This window comes from Cyanistes caeruleus, chromosome 6 (genome assembly GCF_971803275.1).
Source record: "Cyanistes caeruleus chromosome 6, bCyaCae1.hap1.1, whole genome shotgun sequence".
Taxonomy (NCBI): domain Eukaryota; kingdom Metazoa; phylum Chordata; class Aves; order Passeriformes; family Paridae; genus Cyanistes; species Cyanistes caeruleus.
Window position 1 is genome coordinate 2,704,342 of NC_141706.1, and position 25,714 is coordinate 2,730,055.

General features: G+C 38.1%; 2 protein-coding genes across 11 annotated transcripts in view; one reads left to right on the plus strand and one right to left on the minus strand.

Annotated features, from left to right (window-relative positions):
* On the minus strand, nt 1-8,040 carry PRRG4 (proline rich and Gla domain 4). The gene is made up of 7 exons (XM_086893302.1): nt 7,660-8,040; nt 7,499-7,599; nt 6,797-6,911; nt 3,584-3,747; nt 2,274-2,322; nt 1,439-1,574; nt 1-710 (listed from the first exon to the last, which is right to left on the minus strand). Exons 3-7 carry the CDS (start codon nt 6,900-6,902, stop codon nt 482-484), a joined length of 684 nt encoding a protein of 227 aa, XP_086749428.1. The 5' UTR covers nt 6,903-6,911; nt 7,499-7,599; nt 7,660-8,040; the 3' UTR covers nt 1-481.
* CCDC73 (coiled-coil domain containing 73) overlaps nt 7,506-25,714 on the plus strand; it is a 71,988-nt gene continuing 53,779 nt past the window's right edge. For 4 of the 10 annotated variants that reach the window (XM_086893299.1, XM_023928470.2, XM_086893297.1 and 1 more), the window contains exons 1-2: nt 20,545-21,535; nt 24,876-24,922. In XM_086893299.1, the coding sequence (XP_086749425.1) occupies nt 24,899-24,922 (24 nt within the window). In that variant the 5' untranslated portion in view covers nt 20,545-21,535; nt 24,876-24,898. Of the gene's footprint in view, nt 7,668-8,010; nt 8,439-8,746; nt 10,305-15,213; nt 15,284-20,544; nt 21,536-24,875; nt 24,923-25,714 lie in introns of those variants that run through there. The other 6 variants (XM_086893296.1, XM_086893295.1, XM_086893294.1 and 3 more) reach the window with 6 other exon arrangements.

Consider the following 25,714-nt stretch of genomic DNA (forward strand, 5'->3'; position numbering starts at 1 on the left):
TAATTTTCACACTCAAATCTATTACAAGAATGAATAGAAAAATCACCCAGTAAAGAGGTGAATATGTCAAAACAACAAAGAATTCTTATGGTAATTTTAAGTATAAAGTCACAAAAAATGTTTAGTGTCAATATGAGCAATTAAAATACTGTTCTTTCTAAAGAAAAAAAAAGATGAAATTATTAATAAAACATCAATAGTTTGATGGGATGGCTCATATGGAAGAGGGCAGCAGTACAAGAAGTTGCTTTTTATGCATTCTCTCCTCTTAGCACAGTGACTTTGTGCAAAGAACAGTCCTGCAGCCTTTCCATCAGGTGACCTCTTTTCCCAAATGGGAACTTCACTTGTTCCTAGTTGTCCAAAAGATCTTTCACATTTTTATAAATCATCTTGCAATATGCAAGGTAGCACACACTTTTTCAAAAGTATGTTATATGTTCCAGTGATCCCCTCCCTGACCCCAGCAGGAGGTTAGTGCCTAGGGGCCAGGAAGAGACATGGATTTTTGAAAGACTCGTGCATTTCTGGGGGGCCCTGGGTAAGGGGGTGGGGGCACATGGTGTAGTCCATCTGAATTAACTGCTTGCTCATAAGTGGGTAGTCCTGAATCGTCAGCTCGGAGAGGAAGGGGGTTTAAAGAAAACTCTTCGTGCCTCCTGAAGATGTTGGCTGAATTACGTCTTCTGCTTCTTACATAATCCAAGTACCTAAACAAAGGTAACAGCAGGTAAGTGGAAACTTCTGCTTTAAAGGGAAGCAAGAAGATAAAGTCTTAATCATAAAAAAAACCAGAACCCCAAACAACCCAAAAACACACACAAGAGAAAAAAACGTGCCTTCAGTGATCACAAAGACCAGAAGCCAAATATTCTCTTCAAACCACAGGGTAAGAATAGCTCAGTGATGTGAAATTAATAGTGAAGAGAAAGCACAGAATCCTCTTATATTCCTTTCAAGTCTGGGACAAAGGAGTACTCAGAATTAGAGACCTGGTAAAAAAGCATTTTCTCCAAACTGCTTCACCATCTACTACTACAACTGCTTCAGATGAGGTATAGCACATCCCATGAAGGGCACACAGATTATTTGAAAGTGCCAACAGAACACATTAGGCTTCCCACTGCAGGCCCCCACCTATTAAAATTATTCCATCATCTTAGTAAGACTATTTTGAAACCAAGAACACACATGCATGTAATAAAATAAAAGCAAACCCAAAGGTTTGGGTGTGCAATATTGTTTTATGTTTTTGTGTTATTAACTGCAGCAAAACTACTGTTGGTGCTCACTTAACTTTGCTTCTGGGCAAGTAAAAACTAGGACTTCCACTGGATTTTCCAAGTTAAACCAACCCACAGTGATTTTTACATGCCACTCTTAAGCAAGAGTTTGTTTTGGTGTGTGTTTGGATTTTTTAAGCAGTGAAATTCCTTACCCTGGTGGTTGTCTTGATTTGCATCTGCTCTTGCAGCAGTAGAAGATAATCAGTGTAATTGTAACCAGCAGCACTCCAGCAGCAACCAGGCTGATGAGCAGTCCCGTGACGTTAATCTTCTGTAGTGTCTCATCACCTGGAGAGGAAACATTGGTGATTTTCATTATGTGTTCTTTCCATCCAGCCTGCAGTCAAATATTGTAAATACTGTAAAATACTACTTTTGCACTGCTATAAAGCTGTTTCTTCCACAGATCTCTAACTTGCTGAAAATCTGTGCAACACAACCCAAAAGTATCATTCACCGGCAACCTAAAGCAAAAGGGAGTAGATGTCTCCTTTTCTCTACATGAAACTGTTGAGATGCCTGTCTTCTAATGCCTTCCAAATATTCCTTCATGTATTTGTGACCTTGATCAGGCTGTAGTTCTTTCCTCAAGTCTAACTGACCATTTTTTATTAAACATCTGGCATCAGACTACTCTGAGCCTAAATCAGGCTATTATATATTACTATTAAAGAAATGAAGGTGAGAAAAAACAAAACCAAACCACAGAGAACAGCCACAGAATTACTGCAGAGTTTACCAATTGTGTGATACAGGAATGGTCAAGGAAATTATAGTTTTCACCTACAGGCCTATAATGGATCCCACTTTAAGATGCTACAGTTTTATAGTATCAGATAATTGAACATATTTTTATGGTTCACAGTGATCTTCAGTAAAAAGATAACTTCTGATTTCCTTAACTGGATTAATGATCTATTAAGAATGTATTATTATAACAACCAGAAAATATTGCAATATAATAAAAAAAGTAAAAAGATGACCTACCTATTTTTATTTTAGTACCTTTAGTTGAATAGTCTTTCCAAAAATCCATCTATAAAACCCAAAAAGAAACAGATTTATATAAGATACATAAGTGACAGGCCTATTGACTTATTTAATATGGTACCTTGGGCAGAATTTAACAATGGCAAAAACAGAAATAACTCCTGCTGAGGGATTTGTATTTACTCATCCTATGATGTTTTTCTTCTACAACTTTGCATTAAAATTTTAAAAAATTAAAAGAAAAAAGTGTATTTAACCGTCCAGTGTTACCTCATATTTCTGCCTGGTTACAGTAGAAGTCAGGGTATGTTCTGACACCAAACAAATGCTTATAATTATTTTTTTTTTTTTGCAAATCCCTACAAAACAGTATTTGAAGTTAAATTCTTAAGATTCTGACATTTGCCTGAACAGCATTTGAATGCATATCAGCTAGGAGAAATAGCTGGGATTCATTTAAGAGAAAAACTTTTATGTTGTATGCCTGAAATGAGTTATTGTTGAGTTACAATTTTCACTTTTGCAACCTAGCAAAAGACTCCAGCAAGATTTCAATTTAGCAATTTGACCTTTTTCTTAGGATAGTGTTAGCAACAGCAAGCTAACACTTCCACCCTTAGAACAGGGGTGTTATTCCTTGCTCTTCCTACAGAGCACACCTAGAATCACAAAGAAAGTCTTGCTGCATGTGCAAGAATGAGTATCCAGATAATCTTCACATTCCTTTATTGAGCTGAAAGGTTTATTATTGTTTCTTTACATATATATATATATATATATCTCAGGCTTCTTCACAGCTATGTCTAGGTGGGGAATCAGAATATGGTGCTATAGGAATACTCAGCAATAGCTGAACTGCAGATTTGCTCCATACTGGCCTCTTACAAAATACTTCTTTGCCATGACATAAGGATGTAATATTAGTTACATATTACAGTTAATAAAGAGAACATGTGAAACATTTAAATTGGATGCTGAGAAGTTACTATAAAATCCAGAAGTCTGCAAATATAGGAATATCCACAAGCAGGACTTCTGAAGCTTCATTTCTATTTGTTTGCAGAATTCAAGTCCACGTCTAAAGTCTTTAAGACAATAATACATATTCAAGCGCATTCACTGTGTATTTAAAGCAAGAATCCCATGTAATTGGGATATCTACTTTTAGAACAAATTAAGTTAGTGCTCTGTTAGAGGAGTTACATTATTTGTGTACAAAAATTTGTGTTAGAATAATTTGTGTACAAAAATAAGGTTTTATAGCCAATAACCTCCCTCACTATATTAAATTAAATTTGAACTGCTACCGTTTTATCTGGGTCTTCAAAAATTTCTCTTGCTTCTTCATAATTGCACAGTTCTTCATAGCATTCCCTTTCCAGATTATCAGCTGTGAATGCTTCAAAATCAAATCTGTTGTTCAGAAGATGTCGTCCAATGAATAAATTGGCCTCCCTAGCAGATGTGAACACTAATGAAAAAAAAAAAAATCAAGTTGATTTAAAACAAGTTAGGAAGGCTAAATTTGGTATTTTTAAAGAATGGTAAAGATCTTAAAGGAGCACATTGGGATAATTTCTTTCCCTAGCATCTCTCAGCTACCTACAAGGGACAAAAATATCGAAGTCTACTCATAAAATGTCTTCTTCACTACTATCTTTTCTAGCTATGTAACGTAAAATAAACATATTTGCCTTTCTCATAAGCCATCTCAGCTATTCCTTATCCTGACCAAGAGAATTTGAGATGAGAACTGTTGGTCAAGGTTTGGTGTGAGCTCCTCTGGGATGTGAGCATCAGTTTTTACTGGAGCTTTTAACAACAAAGTAATTGTCACATAAAGCAGAATTCAGTCAGATCTAAAGTAAGAAACACCCTGACCTAGTGGAGGAAGGAGGCAAGGGTGAGGGAAGGTAAAACCAAAATATACATTTATCAGTATTCTGGTATCTGTGAGCACCAAATTTTATTTAGAGAATTTAGGTTTTAAATCTCATCACCAGATTCCTATTCATTCTACATTTGTTTTCTTTTCACAATTGTGGCACCAACTTTATGTAAAGGTGCCATATTGCCAAGTTGATTTGTTCTAAATTTGTCCATGATATGAATTTTACTGACAACATTCATTTCTGAAGATATGTACTTATTCTCTTCTTTTATGTTCCATGAGGCCTCATGGAGCAAGTTGTGAGGTGAGATTGCAGTGAGTGAAATTATAAAAGCTTTGGAATACAGGAATGTATTTCCTCACTAGGCATTTTCCATAGTCAAGTTTTAGCCTGCTCTTGCTACAGTTTCTTATTAAAAAAAAAAAAAAAAGTTATAGGGCAAACCTAGGTTTCTAGTGAAAGCCTAATCTATGTCCATGAAATTCAGGCTATTTGCTTAAACAAAATGACTAGAGGATTATTTTTGCAAGTGTAATGCAGAAACAGCATTGTTACATACCAAGCCAGATGGCTAAAAAAGGAGATGAGATTCGGGATAAAGTTATTCAGCTACAAATTAGCTTTGTGTTCTTGTTAGCCTGTTTGGCAAGATTATCACATTGCTCTGGAATTTTCACCCTAATATTTACTGTTAGACCTTGCAGTGGTGCCTCATAACACTTTGCTCCCTGAAAACTGAGAAAACTGCAGGATAATTTACATATTGATTATGTCTTTAGTATTATAGTATATTTAAGGAATATGACAGCATATATTTATATAATTTGCATACTGATACACTGTGTACTGAAGTAGCTACACATGTGCACATGCATTATTTTTTGTTATTCTAAAGCAATTGCAAGAAAATCTAGGCTTAAAATATTTATATATACCTAAAGAGTAGCCAGAGAAAAGGACTTAACAACAGCAACAAAAAAAAACCCCAAAAACCAGAAGCCAAAACCAGATCAAAATTCCCTCAAATCCACAAGTGGAAAGGGAAAAAGATTACATGGAAAAAAAAATATTATCAATATTCTTGGCTCAGTGCAAATTACAAAAATAACTTGAGTCTTCTGAAGCAGAGATCTTCAGTTTTGCCCAGTAGTGTTTCTCTCTGTACCATGAAAAGTAGTATTAGCTGTCCTTTGAATTAACCTAGAGAACTCATCCATTTTTTTTTTAAAAAATGGAATGCATAAGCAAGCTGCCTGGAGCCTAGAACCCTCAATTTCCAGGAATTCATGGATCATTTTTTTCTTGTCAAGAATTTTTATCCATTTATCTGCACTTTCTTCAATTTGTCAAGTATCTCTGTATCTCCATCTCCAAATTACTTGCTACCTGCTGATTCAAACAATGTTTGAAAAATGAAACAGATGGATTTGAATAGTATCCTAAATGTGAGGGACCTGGATGCAATTCTGCAGTCCTTGGTTTGATAAAATGATCCACGCAGTTTTAGGATGCCCAGCATTTAATTAAAAATGCAACCACACAATATGCTCAGTAAAGCAGCTCTGCTGGTAAAGGATGTTCAGAAAATACTGAAGGGCAACCTCTCAATGCAGGTACTCCAACCTTTGGCAACCGTTCTACTCGCTAAATTATTGGATAAAGGGTTTGGTCCTTTCTTTCCAACTCTGTCTTTAAAGGAGGAGTGCTTTGGGCCTATTGTGAGGAGAGAATTCTCACAGGAATGAGGCAGCCTGACATTTTTTACCCAGAGCAATATGGATTTTAACAAATCATCACGGCAAGCATTTTTCTGCTAGCCATGGTTTGTGCTCCACACCGCCCTGAAGGAGCCTCCTGATCGATGTGATAACTTTTTAAAGTCTGTCTTAAGGTTTCAGCACTCCTTGGCCATTGAGAAGACCACACAGCTAAGTTAGAAATTCTTTTTTGAAGGAATTTTAAAATGTTTAGCATCACATGGTTTTGCTTCGAAGTGCTTGAGTTCCTCTGGGGAACATATTTGTTTTTATAAGAGTTCCTCACCACTTCTCTCCCTCCACAGGGAAGAACTCCAAAAGCAGCACTATGCTTATCTTTCCAGGTGTTGTAAGAAAATTTCCAGGAACTGAGAGAAAATATGAATTTCAAAAAACAACCAAATAAAGCCTTTCAAATACAAAGCAATTTCAGATATACAAACACAACTGTGATGTGCTCAAGTAGTACCAAAACAATACTGTCTTAACACAGCTTTCATACCTTTTGAATTTTAATGTTACTTAAAGGATTCTGGTTTTATCAACCACAATAATCCCAGAGGCCTGGAAAAAGTTCAGTTTTCCCAACCTGCACTTGCCACTAGATCTGATAAATACTTGATATTAACACCAAAGTCAATTATCAATAATTTCAGCAAAAGATATTAAAATAATCTGAAATTAAGCATAAAAGAGCTTAATTTTTTACATAAAGTAAAAAAAACCCAAACAAACTCAAACAACAAAACCACCAAAAAGAAAAACCAAGCCCAAAACAACAACTGAAGAAGCAAGCAAAGCAAAGTTAGAAGCAATTTTGGAAAGCACAGATTTCCACAAACGTGGAAAGCACAAGTTAAAATTAAGTTACCATCTTTCCATTCAGGTTGCTTCAAGTTACTTAATCTCCCAGGGCAGTGAGGAAACGCCAACATCATCACGTGGAGTTGACACAGCACCACCAAAAACGCGAACATGTCGGGGATCTGTGAGACAGAAACCGAGGTGAGTTAACAAAGAATGACAGCGCAATCCTCTCAAGTGGCAGCGATGAACCCTGAGTGAATCCTGTCAATGAAGTCATCCAGCGCAAGCTCCTACACGCACTCCAGCCTGATGGGTCCCTTGAAGACACCGAGCCCAACTGGTCCTGCCTGTCTCTTGCGGAGCTCTCGTTGTGTAACATCCACACAAAGGGGCCGCTCTGGCCGCCTCCTGCTCTCCTCTCCCGGCCAAACAGGGCGAATTGACGGGGAAAGAGCCCCCGCAGGGTGCCCCAGGTCGGCTCCGAAACTGCAGAGCTACGCCTTTGCTGCCGGAGGAGGTAATAAAACCTCCCCGACGGGAACAGCCACAAAGCCCGTTTTGTCAGAGGCACGGAGCAAACCCGTAACTCGGCACGGTGTCACCCGACACGGGTCCAGACACGATCGCCGCCCGAGGCGGGGACGTGCGACAGCCACTCGGGGCTGGCTGTGCCACCGTGCCCAGGGCACTGGCCACAACAGGACGAGCTCCCGGGGAGCGCCCGTGAAGGGGGAGCAGCTCATCCCGCTCCCCAGCGCTGCCCTACCTGTCCCGCTGCGGACAGGGCCCGGGCGGGGCGGCTCCGGGGGCAGGCAGCCCCTCACGGCCTGAGCGACGGGATCTCGATGGATCGGGTGCCGGGACAGCCTCTCCCGGTGGATCGGGTGCTGGGACAGCCTCTCCCGGTGGATCGGGTCCCGGGACAGCCTCTCCCGGTGGATCGGGTCCCGGGACAGCCTCTCCCGGTGGATCGGGTCCCGGGACAGCCTCTCCCGGGGTGAGCAGCGGGATCCCGGTGGATCAGGTGCCGGGACGGCCTCTCCCCGTGGATCAGGTGCCGGGACGGCCTCTCCCGGTGGATCAGGTGCCGGGACGGCCTCTCCCGGTGGATCAGGTGCCGGGACAGCCTCTCCCGGGGTGAGCAGCGGGATCCCGGTGGCTCAGGTACCGGGACGGCCTCTCCCGGTGGATTGGGTCCCGGGACAGCCTCTCCCGGTGGATCAGGTGCCGGGATGGCCTCTCCCGGTGGATCAGGTGCCGGGACGGCCTCTCCCCGGCGCTTCCTTCCTGGAAGGGCGCGGTGCAGTCACGGGGCTGCACCCGAGCCCCGGCTGGGGCCGCCCTGGGGCGGGGGCAGAAACGCCCCTGGAGCCCGGGCCAAGCCGGGTCAGGGGAGCGCTGGAGCGGAGCTCCAGGGGAGCTCCAGGGAGGCTGTCCCTCGGACACTGCTCTGCACTTTGTTTCCAGACACCTGCCTGAGCTCTCAGCCCCCGCCCGGACCCCGGTGCGTAGGCAGCCGCTCCTTCCTGCTCCTGTAAACCCCTCCTGCTGAGCCCGGCTTTTCGTGGCCCGGGTTAATGGCGGTGCTGAGGGGCTGGTTGGGGTTTTGCTCCCCCGGAGGAAAGCGCACGGTGTGCTGATGGCAGGCTGCCGGCTGAGCAAGAGCGGGGCAGGGTGTGCCTCCCCAGCTGCTGCTCCACGATTAAGTAAGCATTTACCCAGCTATCAGAGAGCCTTATCTCCACCAAACTTTCCCAGCCAGGCAGCTGAAAGGACCAGCAGTAGTTTTACACATGTGAAAACAATAGTTTTGTTGGTTTCTTTTTGTTTTGTTTGGATTTTTGATTTGTTTGTGCGTTTTACTCTTTGGGTTTGTTTGTTTGTTTTTGGTCAGCGATGGTAAACCTTAACCTTACAGGCTAGAAGGGGGAGAAGTGGTTTCCTGAAATGCATGAGGCTGGTTTGTACCAGCACACAGCCCTTCAGAAACTCCCATCACTCTCCTTCCCAGAGCAGAGGCCAGGCTGAGCACATGCATCTGTGCCTCTTTTGGCTTCTCCAAATGACGAGATAGAAACAATTAAGTGCTTTTTTTGCTGTAAGGATTTGTTTAATACTGCGTGCTGGGAACCTTAACTATGTGAAAAATTTTGGGATAGGCTGGGCTGGGTTAAAAGCTGCACACCAAAGAAACTGTCAGGATACACGAGCGGAATGTTTTTGCTACTAGGAAATCCAGGGACTGGATTTGTGATTTGTGCCTGTGCTTGTGTGTCTCCAGTAGTGATTTTGGATTGTATTCTTTATTTAAGTGCTGGAGTGACTTGTATATACAGAAGCAGGAAAGCGCAGAATGAGGGGGTATTGGATAACACCAGTGGAAGTGATCAGAAACTCCCTGGAGAAAACCAGAAGCTTCTGATGTGTGAAATAAGCAGAACTGTTTGGAGGAATGATGTCTGCAGTTAAATATTTACTTTATGACATCAACATGCTGCAGTTAAGAGGTACTTGATGAATATAACTTACAAGCTGGGATGACTCTAATGCTTTCTACCTGCTGGAGATCTCAACAGAAAATTCTGCATTCTGATTGTGTTTGTGCTTATAAACAGAGTGAAGAACTAAGATAAGAATATTTTAGAAGAAAACAGTATAGATTGTTTATTATCTAGATAATACAAAGGCGGCAAGAATACTTAGCTGCTTCTTGTTGGAAGGCAGGAGAAACTACTATTACTTGTAAAGGACCTTCCAACTTTGTGTCATGCCCGTCTACTCAACCCTCACCCTTGAGTTCCAAGCTGAGTGTCTCAGAGGGTGGTGCCAGATGTGAAATAGCTGCTGACAGCTCCAGTGCAAGGGCATGAATGTACAAGGACTCTGTGGTGCATTTAAGTGTAAGTAAAATACCTGCATGCCGGTGTGGGAACTTCTTTTGTGTCGTAACAAGAGCTTTGTGTGAGGAAACTCTGCTGTACAAGTAGCAGGTAATCTCCATTGTGTTATGCCAGCATTGTTAATTAATTAATCACTGTTAATAGAGGGGGAAAAAGATTTTTGGAATTGTTCATGTATGCCTCCTGGGGAGTGGATGTGACTCCATCCCCTGGCCCTGCCCATATCCGAGGAAAGGCTCCAGGTGTGGACTGGGAGTGATGGATCAGCCCCATCCAAACTCTGCTGGAACTCATCCCTGCTCTGAAGATGGAGGAGCATTGCAGAACTCTGCTAGGAGAAGCTCTCAGAGCTTTAACCCTCACCAATGGTTATCCAAATGTTTCTGACTGTGCAGCTTTTAGCAAAATATTTGTAAGGGTCTTCTGTCTGTGTGTGTGCAGGTGTGGTGGAGGTTTTTCAAAACCATGTGACACAAAACCACTACAGCTGATTTATTATTGAGATGTAACAAAAAAATATCAAGTTGTTATGCATTGGGAAAACAGGACAGCACAGTCCTGCTTTAGAGAAGACTGTGACTTTGTCCTGTGTGTTCCTCTGAGCTCAGCCTGGGTTTCCAGCTCTTGTTTTGAGGACTGGCAGTGAAATCCCCACTTGGGGTGGCTCCACAGGTAAATAGATGTGTGAAAGCTTCTGCTATAGATAATGACTAGAAGTGTGCTATACAGATCATAGAAAATATAAAGATAAGTGAAAAAGGTGCAGCAAATGTTTGAGATAAATAGAATATTTCCCATGAATATGCAGCTTTTAGCATGGAAGAGCAATAAGTACTTTTTGCATGTAACTTTCCTACTTGTGAAGTATTTTTTCAGGTAAAATAGCTTTGATTTAGCAAGCTGTGTGATGAAGATGCTCAGAAGGATGGAACCATCAAATAAGATATTTCATCAACCTTTTTAGATAAATGCCAGTATGCAGTATAGTAGATATATAATTAAAAATATTCTGAGAGGTGGAAAATAGGAAGTTAATTTATATCACTTGCTTTTAACATTGGGTGAATATATAATTCATATTTCTAAATATATCTCTAAATTTTTTGCCATACTAGCTACTACACTTATTTACCTGTATTTTAGAACTTTACTTGTTGCCATGATGTTTGGTAAAATATTGTTGGAGAAGTTAAATGTGGCACTGTTGAATTGAATTGTTGAAATTGTGTGGATTCCTCACAAAAGGAAGATGATACCAATCTAAGGTGTTCATGCACTGATCATTTGATTTGGAATATACTGATTATTTTGCAGCAAATAAATAGTGCTATATTCATTTTTACTCTTCAGGTATTCACTTCAGTATAGTAAAGAATAATAGACTTAACTGATTTTTGATTAGGAGGACTTTGGATGTAAATATATTCTATTCTAATTCAAGTAATAAATTCCTTACTGTTCAGTTTCTCATGCAGTATTTATCAGTTGATCTGATAATGAAATGACATAAATTTGTAATTGAGAATTACAAATCCTCTCATCAAGGACATGTGGAGCTGTGTGTATCTGGTCTCTTCTCTGCAATGGTTTATTTGATATCCTGAATCATATGGCATAGATTTGTCCTTTATACAAAACTATTTGAAATCCTTATGTTTGTTAACTAAATTTCTGTCCAGGTAGCTTGATTTAAGAGTAATGTTTTTTTGCTAGAGGTAATTGAATGTAACAGATTTTAATTATTTGTTTTCTACAATTAATATCAAAGGGCTTTGACTGTCATATTCAGCAATAAAATGTCAACAAGCAGGTGAACCATATCAGTATCTTGAAGAAATCTGTGTTCCATTCCACACACTACATGCAGAAGGGAAGGGTTTTTCTAGACCAGGCCAGATTTGAAAAAGACATCTTGTTTTTTGTGTACTCCCTGGTGTCCTTTTCATCTTCCTGTAAAAATGCTTGGTTTTTCAGTTAAATTGGTTGATCTAATACAAGATATCATAAATTATGTTGTTGGACAAATCTATCATCAAGTAAATCTTTATTTGGAATCACCACTATTTTAATGACACTATAGTAATATTTTAAATGTGCCTTGAATTCAGATACATAAATCACTTAATTTTTAGCTAAGGCTATTGTTTCTTCCCAACAAGACATGATGGAATCTTTTAAGTGTTCATCATGAGATTCTTTACAATTAGAAAGTTGAATTTAGCTGATTAACTTCTGCTGAAGTTGTTGCTTTTCTCCTTCAGAAGACTGCTAGCGATTTTTCCAACTGAAAAAATAAAATTCTGGCACAAATAACCTATGGCAGTGTAGGGGGAAAAGCAAGAAACATGAAAAAAAGAGGGATTTAGTAGCAAAATAACTAGGATTTTAGGGACAGGTTGATAGATTAATGTCAGTTGTTAAGTTTCAGAATGAAATTTAAGTTTCAGGCATGATTTTTCAAAAATATTTTAAGAAAGCCTACACATAATTTAAATATTTGGTTATTAACCACTAGGCTGTGAGATCATTCGTATTGGTCAGAAATAACCACAGACACTTGTAGTAACACATAAATAACAAAAGTAATTATACATGCAATTAATAATGTGGCTACTGTCATTATATTTGAACCTTTATGGGAAAGTTATTCAACTAAAAATGCTTACAGAGGGTCGGTAAAACCATTTCAGGGTTTAACTTCACACACAATTGCCTTTGTATTTATTTGGAAGGGAACAGAAATGTCACCTCTCTGATTTCAGTAATGGGCCCGGTGCTGTCAGCTCCCTGTGCAGGCACTGAGAATGCTGCTCATCTAACAGGATTAAAATTCTGCATTATCACTTGCTCAAATTTGTTTTAGATGCAGCAAATTTAATAAGACCAAACTTTTTTTTTTTTTTTTTGCCATGAAAAAGACTATTAGGTTGTGAGACTTCCACGTGTGAGACTTCCACATGTGAGACTTCCACAAAATGGTTTCTGGTGACCATAAGTTGGTTCATTTGAAACTCTGCTCCCAAATACACGCAGGGTTAAAAAAAAATTGTCAAAACTTTCTAGCAGCCTGATGAAAATCTGCTTCTGGCTTTTCTTGATACTTCTTTGTTGTGTTTTGGTGAGCTACTTTTTGATTAGTGAAAGGAACGTGTTTGGGTTTGGTATTTAAGGGCTCTTAGCCTCCAGGGGTGGAACAGCCTCGTCCCTGAGGGGAGGATGTGGAGGAGCTCCCTGCTCAGTGCCAGGACCAGAGGCAGCTGCTACAAACTGAAACACAGGAGATGCCTTCTGAGTGTAGGAAAACTCTTTTCTTCTGCTGAGGAGGTGGCACAGGCTGCCCAGAGAGGTTGTGGAGTCTCTGTTGGTGGAGATACACAAAGCTGACAGAAGTGTCCCCACTTGGGGGTGGGATGGACTCAATGAGTCCCCCAATCCTCCCAGCCTCAGCCATCCTCTCATTCTGTGATACTGTCTTCTAGCAGAGCCCAAGCCCTGATGTTTCCACTTTATCTCAATTTTCTGAGGTCTGGGGTTTCTATTTAGCTCCTTAGCTACTTCTGTTGCATTCCCTTGTTTGCCTCAGTAACCCATTTCTCTGTGGAGTTGAGATCTTGGACAATTTCCTCTCCTGGCTCACAGTAGAGGGAGCTGTGTGGTGGCCTCTCAGCTTTCTCCTGGAACATTTTCATTTAAAATTTGGAACATTCCGACTGAGGATCTGTTACCAAAGCAGAGAAGACAAAGCCATGTTCTGGAAAGGTTTCATCTTCATCGAATTTGTGAGTTGTTTGTAGGTGAAGTGATGTAGCAGCAGCTTTGGCTGTGTTTTAATCCTGCTCAGCTGCAGCAGCAATGCAGCTCCTGACGTGCACTAATGCAAAAGATATTGATGTTTCTATTATGCTTGGCACTTATAGCAGTAGCTGTGGAGATGTATTTGTAAACTTTGTGTTTGTTGCTGTGATACAGGCAGTTTCTATTTGGTATGGATTTAGCTGATCCACGAGGAACTTGTTTGTGATTGTGGGAGAGTTGCTTGAAGACTTAGGGTGAGAAAGGGATTTTAAAGTTTTCATTAGATATGTAATCTTAAAAATTCATCTTATTTGCAGTGGTGAGTAGAAGACACCTTTAACTGAGAGAGGTGCTTTTATCTGAGCAGATGAAATGGTTATTAGGGTTGATAATAGATCACGTTTTTACTGTTTTCCACGTATATTTCTTTTCCCTGCATATTGTGCTGTTCTTTTTATATTGATTACAGTTTCTGGAAAATGACTAAGAACATCACACCTGTATATTACTGATTTTGAAGAAGTAATCAAATGAAAGTTTTGGGGGTTTTAGTCCAAATGAGTGAATTCCACACACATGAGGAAAAGCCAACACTGCTCTGTTGAGGATGCAGTCATTTTTTGCTGTGTTGTAAAACCTGGTTCTAAAAACACTTTTAGACTAGACAGAAGTTTTTCTGAAAGATGTTATTAAGATCAGTGATGACAAGCTGCCTAAATAGTCTCTTTGCCTAAAAAAATATGCAGAAAATTTAGTTCAGCAGTCTCCCTACAGAGAGTGTTCCAGCAAGGAGTAGTGATACAAATTCTGTCCCTTTTTGCTTTATGAATCCCTCCTTGTTTGCAGCAGGATAGTTTTAGTCACCACATCTCAGGTGTTTATACAATTCTTGACATTTTTATCAAAGGCAAAATATTTCACAGTGGATGCCAAACTCTAATGCTTAGTGAGAATCCCTTCTGGGAACATAATCTGTATTACTCTGGGCAGGTGAGCAAGCAATTAGTTGACCTGTGCTTTAGGAGAACCTCATGTTGTCCCATTCATACAAAGCTGTTTGGTGTGGATTGGAGAAGGTTATGGAGCTCTGGCTCAGGATGGTTTGAGGATACCTTCTAGAAAAGTCTTTATTTCCTTTTTTTCTTTTTTGTCTGGAGATTGCAGAGTTGAACATGAAAAGTCTTCTGGAGTTTCCTTACTTCTGGATCTTGGGGAGCAATTTTTTTTTTTTAATTTAAAAAGATGTCTCGGAAGAAGGGACTTAATGTGGTTTTGCTGTGTGATGTGGAGGATGGCATGGCCTTCAACAGCCTCCTCCATAAATGCATGTGGCAATTCAAACAGCAATAAACAATTGGAAGACCCTTCAATCTTTCACATTGGAAGGGGTTTCCACAACAGAAGGGGCCATGTTAATCGTGGTGTGGTTCATATGTTTTCTTCTCTAATGAACAGGGGTTTTGGTGTTGCGTTCTTTGATTATTTCACTCATTTCCTCAAGTACTTGAGGTCTTGTCTGCTACTTAATTTTTATCCAGACTTCCTTTTGTTCTGCTTCTTCATGCTCCCCTTAAAAGGAGCTAGAGTTGAAACTTTTTTTGCCACTACACATTAATATTAAATTGTTTCTCTGGACAAAGATGCATTTTATTTTGTCTTTGTAAATTATGATTAACGTATTCATGAAGATGCTCTGTGGACTCACTCAAATTTTTTCTTAATAAGCTAGTGATCAAGCAGTAAATTATATAATCAAGTGAATAACTTGTTCTTCCGCTTTTCCCAGGTGCATTTTGCAAGTTTTTGTTTGGCAGTTTTGAAAGAGAAGAGCTATTCTACTGGAATGGATTAAACAAGTGGGTTGAATCGTGGTGTGTGAATGTTTTTGAGACAGTCTTGCTTTTGTTCAACATAAATCTTGCATATTTAATCCCTATACCCTTTGTGCCCGTAATTAAGATTGTTTGTTTTTCTAATTAAAAAACAGTAACTAACTACTATTAACTTCTAGTAAGGATATCAGCTGAATTTCCCCCCATTGTTTAATTATTTACTGTATCCTACTTTTCTTTTCATCCCACAAGTTTGCGTTTATAGTAACTGCAGTTCAATTTCAGAAATTATGGTCTTCTGATTTATTTCTTAGATTTTTCTCTAAGAAAAGAATAATACAGTAAATCATGTGAAAAATGGTAGAAGTTGAAAAGTTGACCATTTGAGTTTAAAAACAACAAAAAAAAGGAAATTTAAATAACCTCTGTGTTGATAGAGTTGATAGATATCCCATGGAATAGGATGGGCTTTTAATTGTCATTGAACAAGAGACGAGAAATTCTGTTCTCTGTTAAATGCATTTAAAGCACACAAGAAAAATTAAGTTTTAGGATTCTGTTATGGATCTGTTATGAATTTTCTTACTCTTTTGAACCTCTGGGCCATAAGTACATGAAGGATGTGATGGTTTTAAAGGCCTGGCAAATTTGACTTTCCTTGATAAGCTCTTAGATTCTGCTGGGGTGGAATCACCATTGCCAAGAGTAGTTTTTGGTTTTTTTTCCTAATGCTGAACTGTCTGAGTTCTCTAGAAAAATACTTTTAATTTACTTTTTTATGTAAGAAAGATGTTACAAAAATGATAATACAAATTATGTAAGGGAAGGCTGAATAAAAATATTGCTGGCATAAGGTCACTTTGAGGTGGTTGATTTTGCACAGAAGAGTGCTAATCTAAATAGTAAATAAAAGTAAAAAATAGTAAATAAAAGAAAAGCATTTAAATAAAAGAAAAACATGATGGCAGGATGTAAGTACACCATAGGAAATACATTGACAATCCAAACAGGTATAAAAACTGCAGGTGTAGGAAGTAAAGTGAGCAACTTTTGGATGCTCTGTAAATTCCTCCAAGAACCAATACAAAGAAGAAAGCACCTCAAGACACTTTGCTTCAACTTCAAGCTAGGTGGGTGATGCTTTTAAAAACTGGTTTCTTGTAAAAGCAATCAAAACAATTTTTTAATACATGTATCTATATGTTGGAAAGCATTGACATTGAAGTGCACAACAAAACCTGCAAGAACATAGGAAAAAAAAAAATAATACAGAGTAGGAAGCAAGGAAAATTAAACAATATGCTATTTAATGCAACTAAAATTCTTCTATAAAAACTCCTTTCAGATAATTTTTTTTATCAGTATCTTTATTACATTGGGTGATCTGTTTTTTCAAGATTTTTTGTGAAACAAAAAATGACCATGTGCTACCAAACTGCTACAAAAACGTCTGTTTAGGATTAATTTAGAGAATCCTTTCAACCAAAAAGTAGGTGTATATATTTATCACTTTAATAAAGATATATTCAATTAATTTTGAAAACCAGAGTAGAAAATTAATTTCCCTCCCACAGTCTTAATGAAGAAATAAAGAAACTAATTTCCCATTGCTGTTAGAGGGGTAATCCACTCCTTCACATATTAAGAAATTAATGTAACGCATCCAGTCAGCCAAAGAGTCTCCGAGTCTTCCCCTCCCCCTAATCTCTTACACTGGCTTATTTTGTACAACACAGTTCTGAAAAACAAAACTGGAGGAGACATAAGTCCTTTTAAGTCTTTCAGATTTCATTATGTGCTAGTTTGAGATCTGTTGTTATTTCTAGTAATATCATCTGTTGACTTTGATGGTGTTTGATAGTTTTGGTTTTCTTTTAAGAGAAGAAGAAATTTTATGTTTATAATAATAATATATATATATATTTAATCCCACACCCATTTAAAAAAATGCCAGAAAAATATTATAAAAGTATTGTGACAGGCTTTATATACCTTTGTGGGGTTTTGTGTTATCAAAAAGTCAGCCTTTTTATGTGAGCTAAATACAGAATAAATGTATTTCCTTATGTTTATTTAAATTTTTAAAAAACTAATAGTATTTTGTAATTCTAGGAATATGTGTGAACAGAGTTTTAGAATTGACATAGAGGTCAAGATGTTATTTTAAGGTACTGGACATGGGTAGTTGAGAGATAGGTGTTGAGAATTATGTTTTTAAGACAGATTTTTGACCCACATAAGCAGGTTTATTTCTTTATTGAATGATGCTTCCTGCACAAGTGAGAATGTGAATGCAGTTTGTCCTTAATGTAAGATAACCATGAGGTGATGTAAATGTTCCTTTAAGGAGGCAGTTCACATAAAAAAACCCTTATTTTGAAACTTGTCACTTGTAGCAGACATTTTGGGGGGTTAATCTTTTTTTGATGGTGAGTAATGTTCAGTGAAGCAGCTCATTGTGTACACAGCTTGTGAATAGCATCATTGATAGCAAAAAGCTACAGGGTAAGTATACATTTAATTGATTTCTTGATCAGGAATGCTTCTGCAACAGGCAGAACAATGGAGCTTTATTACCCATCACTGCTTGGTTGGTTGGCGTGAATGTGGAATAATTCAGAAAATGGGGAGATGTCCAGAGCAAGAAGCATTGAAAATACAGCTGTTCTAAGGAGATCTAATACATGAAGCTTTTTGGGAAGAGTTGAGACCATAGAAACTGAAATTTGATTTCTAAATCAAAGACAGGAGTCCACAAACATGTTTTTGGTCTGTAGAGATCATGAAAAGAAATAAAATTCCCTCCCTTGTGTTCCTTTCTCCAGGTTTTGATTTGAGCAAAAGTAACAGACTCATTTAACATGGGAAGAAGAGAGAAGTATTTATTCTTTCCATGAAGGGAATATTTTATTTTGTTCTTCTTCCATATCATGTGCAACACAATGGCTCAGTATTTATCTTTTATTATCTATAAGAACAGTTGATTCTTATATTCAACAGGAGAGGAGCAGCATGTTTTTCAAGGCTGTACTCCTGGTTTTTCTCTGTTATCATTTCAATATTTGTAGGCAGCTGTATTAATTATTTTAAAAAATGAATCCCAGTGATTAATTCTTTTAATATTTCTGGTAGATCTCATTCACAATATTTCAGTTCATAAATGCTTCAATATTTTCTTCTATAGATTCACTTTACTTAGTCAAACAGATAAACTTTACTGAGTCAAATATACTTTACTTACTTTTACTTAGTCAAAAACCATCACAAAAAGATTGATGCTGAATTAAGAAGCAACAGTCTAAATGCAGTAGTTGATAATTTGGAAGAACATAGCAAAAATTTTTGGGGAATAGGAGGACTGTTCCCATTGTCTTACTTGGACAGCTTCACCATCTCTGAATTGCTTGTATAACACATTAAGGGAAGCTCAGCATTAAATACCATCTCAGTATGGCTTTTTTTTAGTTATATGGGAAACTCCTATCAGAGCATAACTTCAAGAATGTGGAGATAGTAACATGTAAAGTTTGGAAGTGTATCTGATTGTTACTAAATTAAACTAAAAAAACCACTGTATTATCTGTAAGAATTTGTGCTTCCATTCTCTAATTTTAAAATAATTTAAAGTACAAATACGAAGTTTTCTTTGGTGGACTATGTTCAAATTACCACAGAAATATATTTGTACATAAGGAACTTTAAAACAAACAAGCAAACTCAACCCATGCAACATAAACTGAAATAACTGCAAATTTTACTTCCTAAAAATAAGATATGATGGAGTCCAAAATTGCTAAGTAACTGTTGTATGGAATACCTCAACAATGATACTGTTGGTTTTAAGTATTAATCAATTGAATTTGGGTTAAATTTAGCAATAACATTTTGCTGAGAAAGAGATTTATTGCAACATATCATTTGTTTGGCATGTTTCACTAACAAGTATACACTGTGGACAAAAAATGGGCACATGATCTAAAGCAGGCATGTACAATAAAGATGGATGCAGATTTGAGATGACATCTGAAGATTTTAAAATTAACTTGTTTTTTCCTCAAAAAATATATTTTTTTTTTTTCTTTTTAAGTATACACTTACTTGATTAACACTTGGAACTCCTGATGAAAACCATTAGAAGGATGATGAAGGTTTGCTTAGTATATTAATCTACTCACACTGTTTATTTCCTGCCAGCTGTGGCCTTGGCAGGAATAAACCTCCTTTTACTGGTGGAAATCCAAATTCTGTCCCTGTCTGGGAGATCCAGATAACCTATTTAAAGATTTCTGCAGAGGAATGTTTTCTGACTTGTGCTTTGGAAAATGTTACTTTTCCAGGTACTGTTGTGTCAAATTAATATTTCAGGTTTTGCCAAGTAAATTACAGGATTTCAGGGGGGGAAAAAGGCAACTCATTCCACAACGACTGTATTAGGTTTCCATAAAGTGTGATTTATTTATAAAATGAAATATGCTTAATTATTTGCTACAGATTTTAGTGAAGGACATAAGACTTAAGGAAATGATGTTTTCATGCTGCTGTTGATGACAATAATCCAGTGAAGTACAAACCACCTTAAATAAAAAAAAAATAAAAAATTTATATTTGAATTTATATTGAATTTATTTATATTTGAATTTTAGCACAAAGAGGAAAATAAGTAAAAATTTCTTGTATTGCCTTCAAATTTGTATTTTTTGGGTTTTTTTTAAAGTAGCATATGTATTTCTGCAAGTCAGCTCTATTCCCTGTTGTCCAGGAAATAATTGCTGGAAATATATTTACTTATCATGTTCTTTATCCCATTTATTTTTATCTCTTTCAAGTTTGATCAAGCAAAATTAATGTAACCTACCAAGTAGTTATTAGATAACTTCAGCTCACAGTCCATGTTAAATACAAATCCTTGACAAATAAGTTGCTGCATAATTTTTCTTTATAGCACTTATTTTCACATTATACTTCTCTTATGCCTTGCCTGACCTGTATGACTTTGTATCCCCTTTTTTCCTCTTATGTCGAGGCCTTCTTCCATGCAGCTGTTCAGTGTTGATTTATTAATGATATGTTGATAATTATTATAATGAATGTTAAGTTTGACAGAGAACTATTCAGTTGGTAAAGTCATATCATAAGCTGACACTATGGTAACAACTAACAGCATATGATTTTGAAATTGTTCTGAATGAAACTTTAAAATGTTGTGGTGTTTCCTTATATAGTGCTATTTAAAAGAAAAATAATTTCAGTATTAATTCTCTTAGCATTTTCTGTGAATATTGCAGAGTTCAACAAACCTGAGAATATTCCTTTGGTGTTCTGTGTTGATGATGCAGCCAAGAAAACAAAACTTTAATTGCAAATTATTTGGACTGAGTAAAACTACAGTTCTGAGCATCATCATTATCATTCTGCTTAACATTTTAATGATGTTCTTTCAGGTAACTCATAAAAAAATATGTCTTTTACAACTTGAGTGCTTTGGAAATGTTGATTTTATTACGAAGCATTTTCTTTATCTTGTGTGTTTCAGCAAAGTTTGGTTGTGTACAGCCCAAAACTCAAATCTCCTTAGCTTTGTGTGCATTTTAACCAGACATGAAATTGAGCGATATTGTCATGGCTTAAACAAAGTCAAACAGACAAATCTAATTTATTATGTCAAAAAGCCTGAACCCCAAACAAAACAAACCCGAAGAACGAACCCAAAAATGTCTGGGAAAAAGTAATACAGACTTGGGGCAAAATACACAAAACTCTGTGGTGGGGCGTGTGAGATAAGAAAACAGTGTCTGCTATGTCTTGAAAAACAAGTGGTCTTCTGGCTTCTGTACACCTTAAAACGAATTTCCATGGTGTCACCAGAGGGCAGAGTGAAGGATTCGGGGAATATTTAGCTGCGTTTTAGTACTTTGATACTTTGTGAGCGTGCCCAGCTCAAAGCCCTCACGGTGCCCGTCCCGCTCCCGCATGAGTGCAGCCGACCCCGGGCCTAGGAGAGGGGCGGGGGCTTGGAAATACGGAACTTTACTGCTTTTTCCAGGGAGATTTGAGCCTAGACGGGGCAGGGTGAGGCGTCCTGCTCTAATTGTCCTGGAACAACGGGGAATTGGCATTGCACAGCCCTGCGCTGCCTCTGCCCGTTCCCCGCCGGGCCCTGAGGGGAGCGGGCTCCGCTGCCGGGGAGCGTCGCGCTGAAGCCGCAGGGTTCGGGGCAAGGGCTCGGTGCCGGTTCTGCTTGAGAACAACCTCCCCCTTGGATCTGAGGAAAACAAGGTGTGTGTAGTTTTTTTTTTTTTTAAAAAAAAACCCCAAACTAAAACAGCTGTTTTCCGGCTGGGTCTCGGCAGCCGCAGCGCTCTTAATATCTTGATCCCGCCCCGAGGGGGGCGGTGTCTTTCTTTCTTTTTAATATGTAAGAGTTTAGTGTCGTGTTTGCCATATGGATTATTTATGCGATGCCCCATCCAGAGTCTGGAAATACTAATTGAATTTAGCCATGCTGCTTGCCTCTGGGCATATGAGCAATTTCATCCTGCCACAGGGCTGTGAGGAAAATACATGGACACCCAGGACATCTCCGTCACTGCTGTGGCAATATATGTTTTATCTAAAAAATTCCTCAAACTAAATGTGTAGACAATAGTAGAGTGCTTCGAGCAGCAAAATTAGGGAAGTTCTAATTTGTCATTCACTTAAGAATTAGAACAAATACGTAAGACATCCACAATTACTGATGATTTCTAGTAAGATCTCATTCATATCTTTGATGTTCATGATGAAGGCTGGCATGAAAAAGAGCTCTAAAAGTACCGTGTTCAGGATATTTGTGTCATCTTGACAGTGTTGCTGGTTTTTTCTTCTGCCGTTTGCTTTCAAGTTTTTATCACAATTTAATGTAATTATGGTCTTCTAATGCATTTTTACAGAAAGCTCATGCATCCTGCCTTTTATCCTGCAAAAATCCTGTACCTGTTGATCGTGTATTAGGCTGGGTGCCCAAATAAAGAGGAGAACTCTTGCCTGCTCTCTGCAGTCTCTGCTGTTCTGGGATTTTGGGGATTCTCTAGCATGGAGAGGAGGCATAAAACATTTTGTTCTGGTGCAAGGCTGCTCCTCGCCTTCTCCTGCCATTCTTGGCCTCCTGTGGGAGCTGTTCCAAACCTGGTGCTGCAGAGACATCCTTACTCTAACCTAGAGTGCGATGCAAACACAAAAATTCAGGACATTTTTCCAATGAGAGTAGATTTTTTGTCGCTAATATTGACTTTATCTATGATGCTCAGGCAGAAAAGAAACAATTTTCGTACATCATGCCCCACTGAGATGATAATAATATAAATCCTTTTGAAGCTTTATCATAGGGATACCAAATATTTAATAGCAATGTTAGTATAAGTTATGTTGAAGTTAGTATAAGTTGTGTTGAAGAATGAAAAAAGTTATTACTTTTTCCTCCACAAACCAGACACATTTAAATGAAGAGAGAGGATAAAAAATGAAAGCAAATCAGCCTTCAGGGAAATATGGATATAAAGTAGATGCTCCCAAAGCATTGGAAAGAGGTTAAATATCAGTAGTGCCTGAACTTGCTTACACAGCATAAATCTGTTAATTGCTCATATTATATTATTTTGGACTGAACCCCTACTTGGTGGTATTAATTATTTCCTTCTTAACACTTGGTAGAGGTATTTCATAATATAACTACAAACAAGCAGCAGCTTGGAGTGCTCCCTGAACGCACGCACCCTTTTTGCAGTGTTGCAAATGTGAGCACTGAGAGCTGCAGTTGTGCCTGCTTTGTGCTGGAATTCAGATGAAGCTCTCAGTGCTTCTGGTAACTTAGTCTTGCAGTGATCTGAAAACAGTTTGATTTTTATTCCATGGCTGTGGCTGCAAGCACAGTGCATCCAGGACAGCACAGTTCAGTTGGATGTCGACTAGGTGGCAGCATGGTGTTTGAAAAGGACACAAACTGCTTTTCGGCTCGCTAAAACACCTCTGGTCTCACTCTGTGCCTGTAAAATTTGGGTAAACTTGACTAATGTTAATCCCTTCAACACTTAATATCTCTATACTAATAGCTAAGAGGATGCTGACTAAATACTGGAAAGTGTTAGGATGGAAAGGCTAGGGAGGAGAACTTAATCCCACATACAAATATGCTGCAAGCAGAAAACAGTTTTATAGTCTTAATCAGAGTGCTGCTGCTTATGGCTTCCTCTTTCAATTTGAGCTGAAATTAGTTAAGGTATCTTTTTCTAGTTTATAAGTAATCTTGTGGTTGAAAAAAATCTTCAGTTATTATTTATGGTCTTGTTATAGTAACATCCTATAATAGACAAATACAGTATTATATGTAATTGTTTTTGATTACAGAAAGTAAGGATCCTGATAATATATATCTGTGTTTGCCCTACTAACCAAATTATAGGATATAAAAACTTAATCACCCATTTTTGGAACATGCTGGCTAACTTGTGAAAGATTATATGTCTTCATTAGAAGAATTCAGATTACTGAAGGCAGCCTTTTTTAGTGGGGGCAAAAATGCAGATCCCAAGCAATGGAGTACTTGGGCAAGCAGCTCCAGTCTTTTAAATTTCATCCAGAATTCAACAGGCAGCTGACATAGACTTTGGAGCAACTGACAAAATTCTTTAAAACTTCACCCTTCAATTACATTTTCTGTGGCTCTGTATTTGATGGAAATAATCTTTACTGCATTATGATCTCAGAAGCTGTTTTGGAGCAGTGCAATAATTGTTTGGAACCCCAGTTATCACAACAACATGAAGTATTACAGGTTGAATAAAAAAGGCCTCTCAGAGGGTTTTTCCCATGTGCTTTCTGGATGATCAGTTTGCTTTTCTCAGGAATGTGTTGTTCAGCTTTCCTTTTTTTTTTTTTTTTATAATTCACATGTTGAAACAGACCTGGAAATGAGGAGAAGAAGAAAAAAAAAGAGTAAAAATTCCACTTAAAACCTTATAGGAAATTGGGAAAAGCAGAGCACCCAACCAAGACCCATTGCTTCTTGACAATGAAAATGTGGGGGTTCTAGCAGCTGAGAGTTCTTTGTTTAATGCTTTTCCCACAATTTTTCTAAAGTCTGAAACTTTGAAAAGCATTGTCATCCAGCAGATTGTTTCAGATTACTGCTATCTAAGGACAGTTTTGTCAGCAAAGATTCCAAAGCAGGTTTCTAATGACAATTGTTTTGTTCTCTTATGGGGCCAATGTTGGTCTCCCACCCCAAAAGGAAACGATGCTTTCCTAGGCTTTGAGAAAGGTAACTTTAGAACAAGTGTACAGCTTCCACACTTAAAATCTTTACACTTTCCTAAAAGTTAAACAAATGCCATTGATTTTAGGCCAGAAACTGCTAGTACCAGAGATAAGGGCATTTTGATGTGACTAGGGCTGCTTTATCTTTGGAAAACAGCAAACAAGCAGGTTCACAAATCTTTTCCTTGGATAAACTGTGCTGAATTGTAGGATATCATGTGGAGTACATCTGTTATTTAAAATCTTCAGCTGCTAGAGTGGCAAAGAACATCATCTTTGCTTTCTTTACTAAAAGGCTTCGTATTTTATACCCTGTCTGTTTCAGAATTTCTGTCATGAGCCCTCTGGATGATTCTGTCCTGTGTTGTTAAGGTAAGCTAATAAAAATATAAACTCAAAATATAGGGAAGAACATGGAAAAGGTAGATAGAGCTACTTACTGAGAATAAGTACAGCAAAGTAGTGTTAATGCACCAGTAAAAGGTTGGAGAATGTTCTCCAGAAAAGCTCTGAAGAACCAGTCTGGATCCAGCAGTCTCCAAAGGTGTATTGTCCCAACATAAATTGCACACTGCTGGTCATGTTGTACTTGACTTTTACAGGATAAAAAGCAGCACATGATCCAAATCTGTGCTTGGAACAGATTTAAAAATCCCGTAGCTGCAAGGTAAGGAAGAGATTTACTGCTCACTTTAACTCAGTAGAAGAGAATTTTAACTGGATTTTTGTTTGTTATTGATCAGACAGTGAGGTAGAAAGACCTTGGACACGTGTTCTGACATTGTGTGTGCTTATATAATGTATGAATAAAAAAAGATTCTATGGAACTTTGGTATGAAACAAAATTTATAGTAAAATCGGTATAAAGCAGTCCTTTAAAATAAGAAATTTGCATTGACAATGCTACCTGATTTACTGTAAAATTTTAAAAAAATCATATAATCGTCTGCATCCAAAAGCCACAAGTCTGTTTTGTCTCTTCTTCAAATGATTTTTGATTCGATATGGTTGGTCTACAAAAATAAAAATTTTGATTTTTATTGTCTTCTGGTTTTAAGTCTTTTTAAAAAGTCCACATCTTGATGTTCTATTTTTAGGAAAAACGTAATTGTTGTAAATGAACACCACAACAATGGTGTATTGATCTTAACTTTTAGAACAAAT

Coding starts and splice junctions, on each gene's coding strand:
- PRRG4 (XM_086893302.1), bottom strand. CDS start 6,902: ATGTTCGCGTTTTTGGTGGTGCTGTGTCAACTCCACGTGATGATGTTG. Junction 2,323..3,583: donor TTGAAGACCCAGATAAAACG/GTAGCAGTTCAA, acceptor TGGGTTTTATAG/ATGGATTTTTGGAAAGACTA. Junction 1,575..2,273: donor AGGTACTAAAATAAAAATAG/GTAGGTCATCTT, acceptor TTTCCTCTCCAG/GTGATGAGACACTACAGAAG.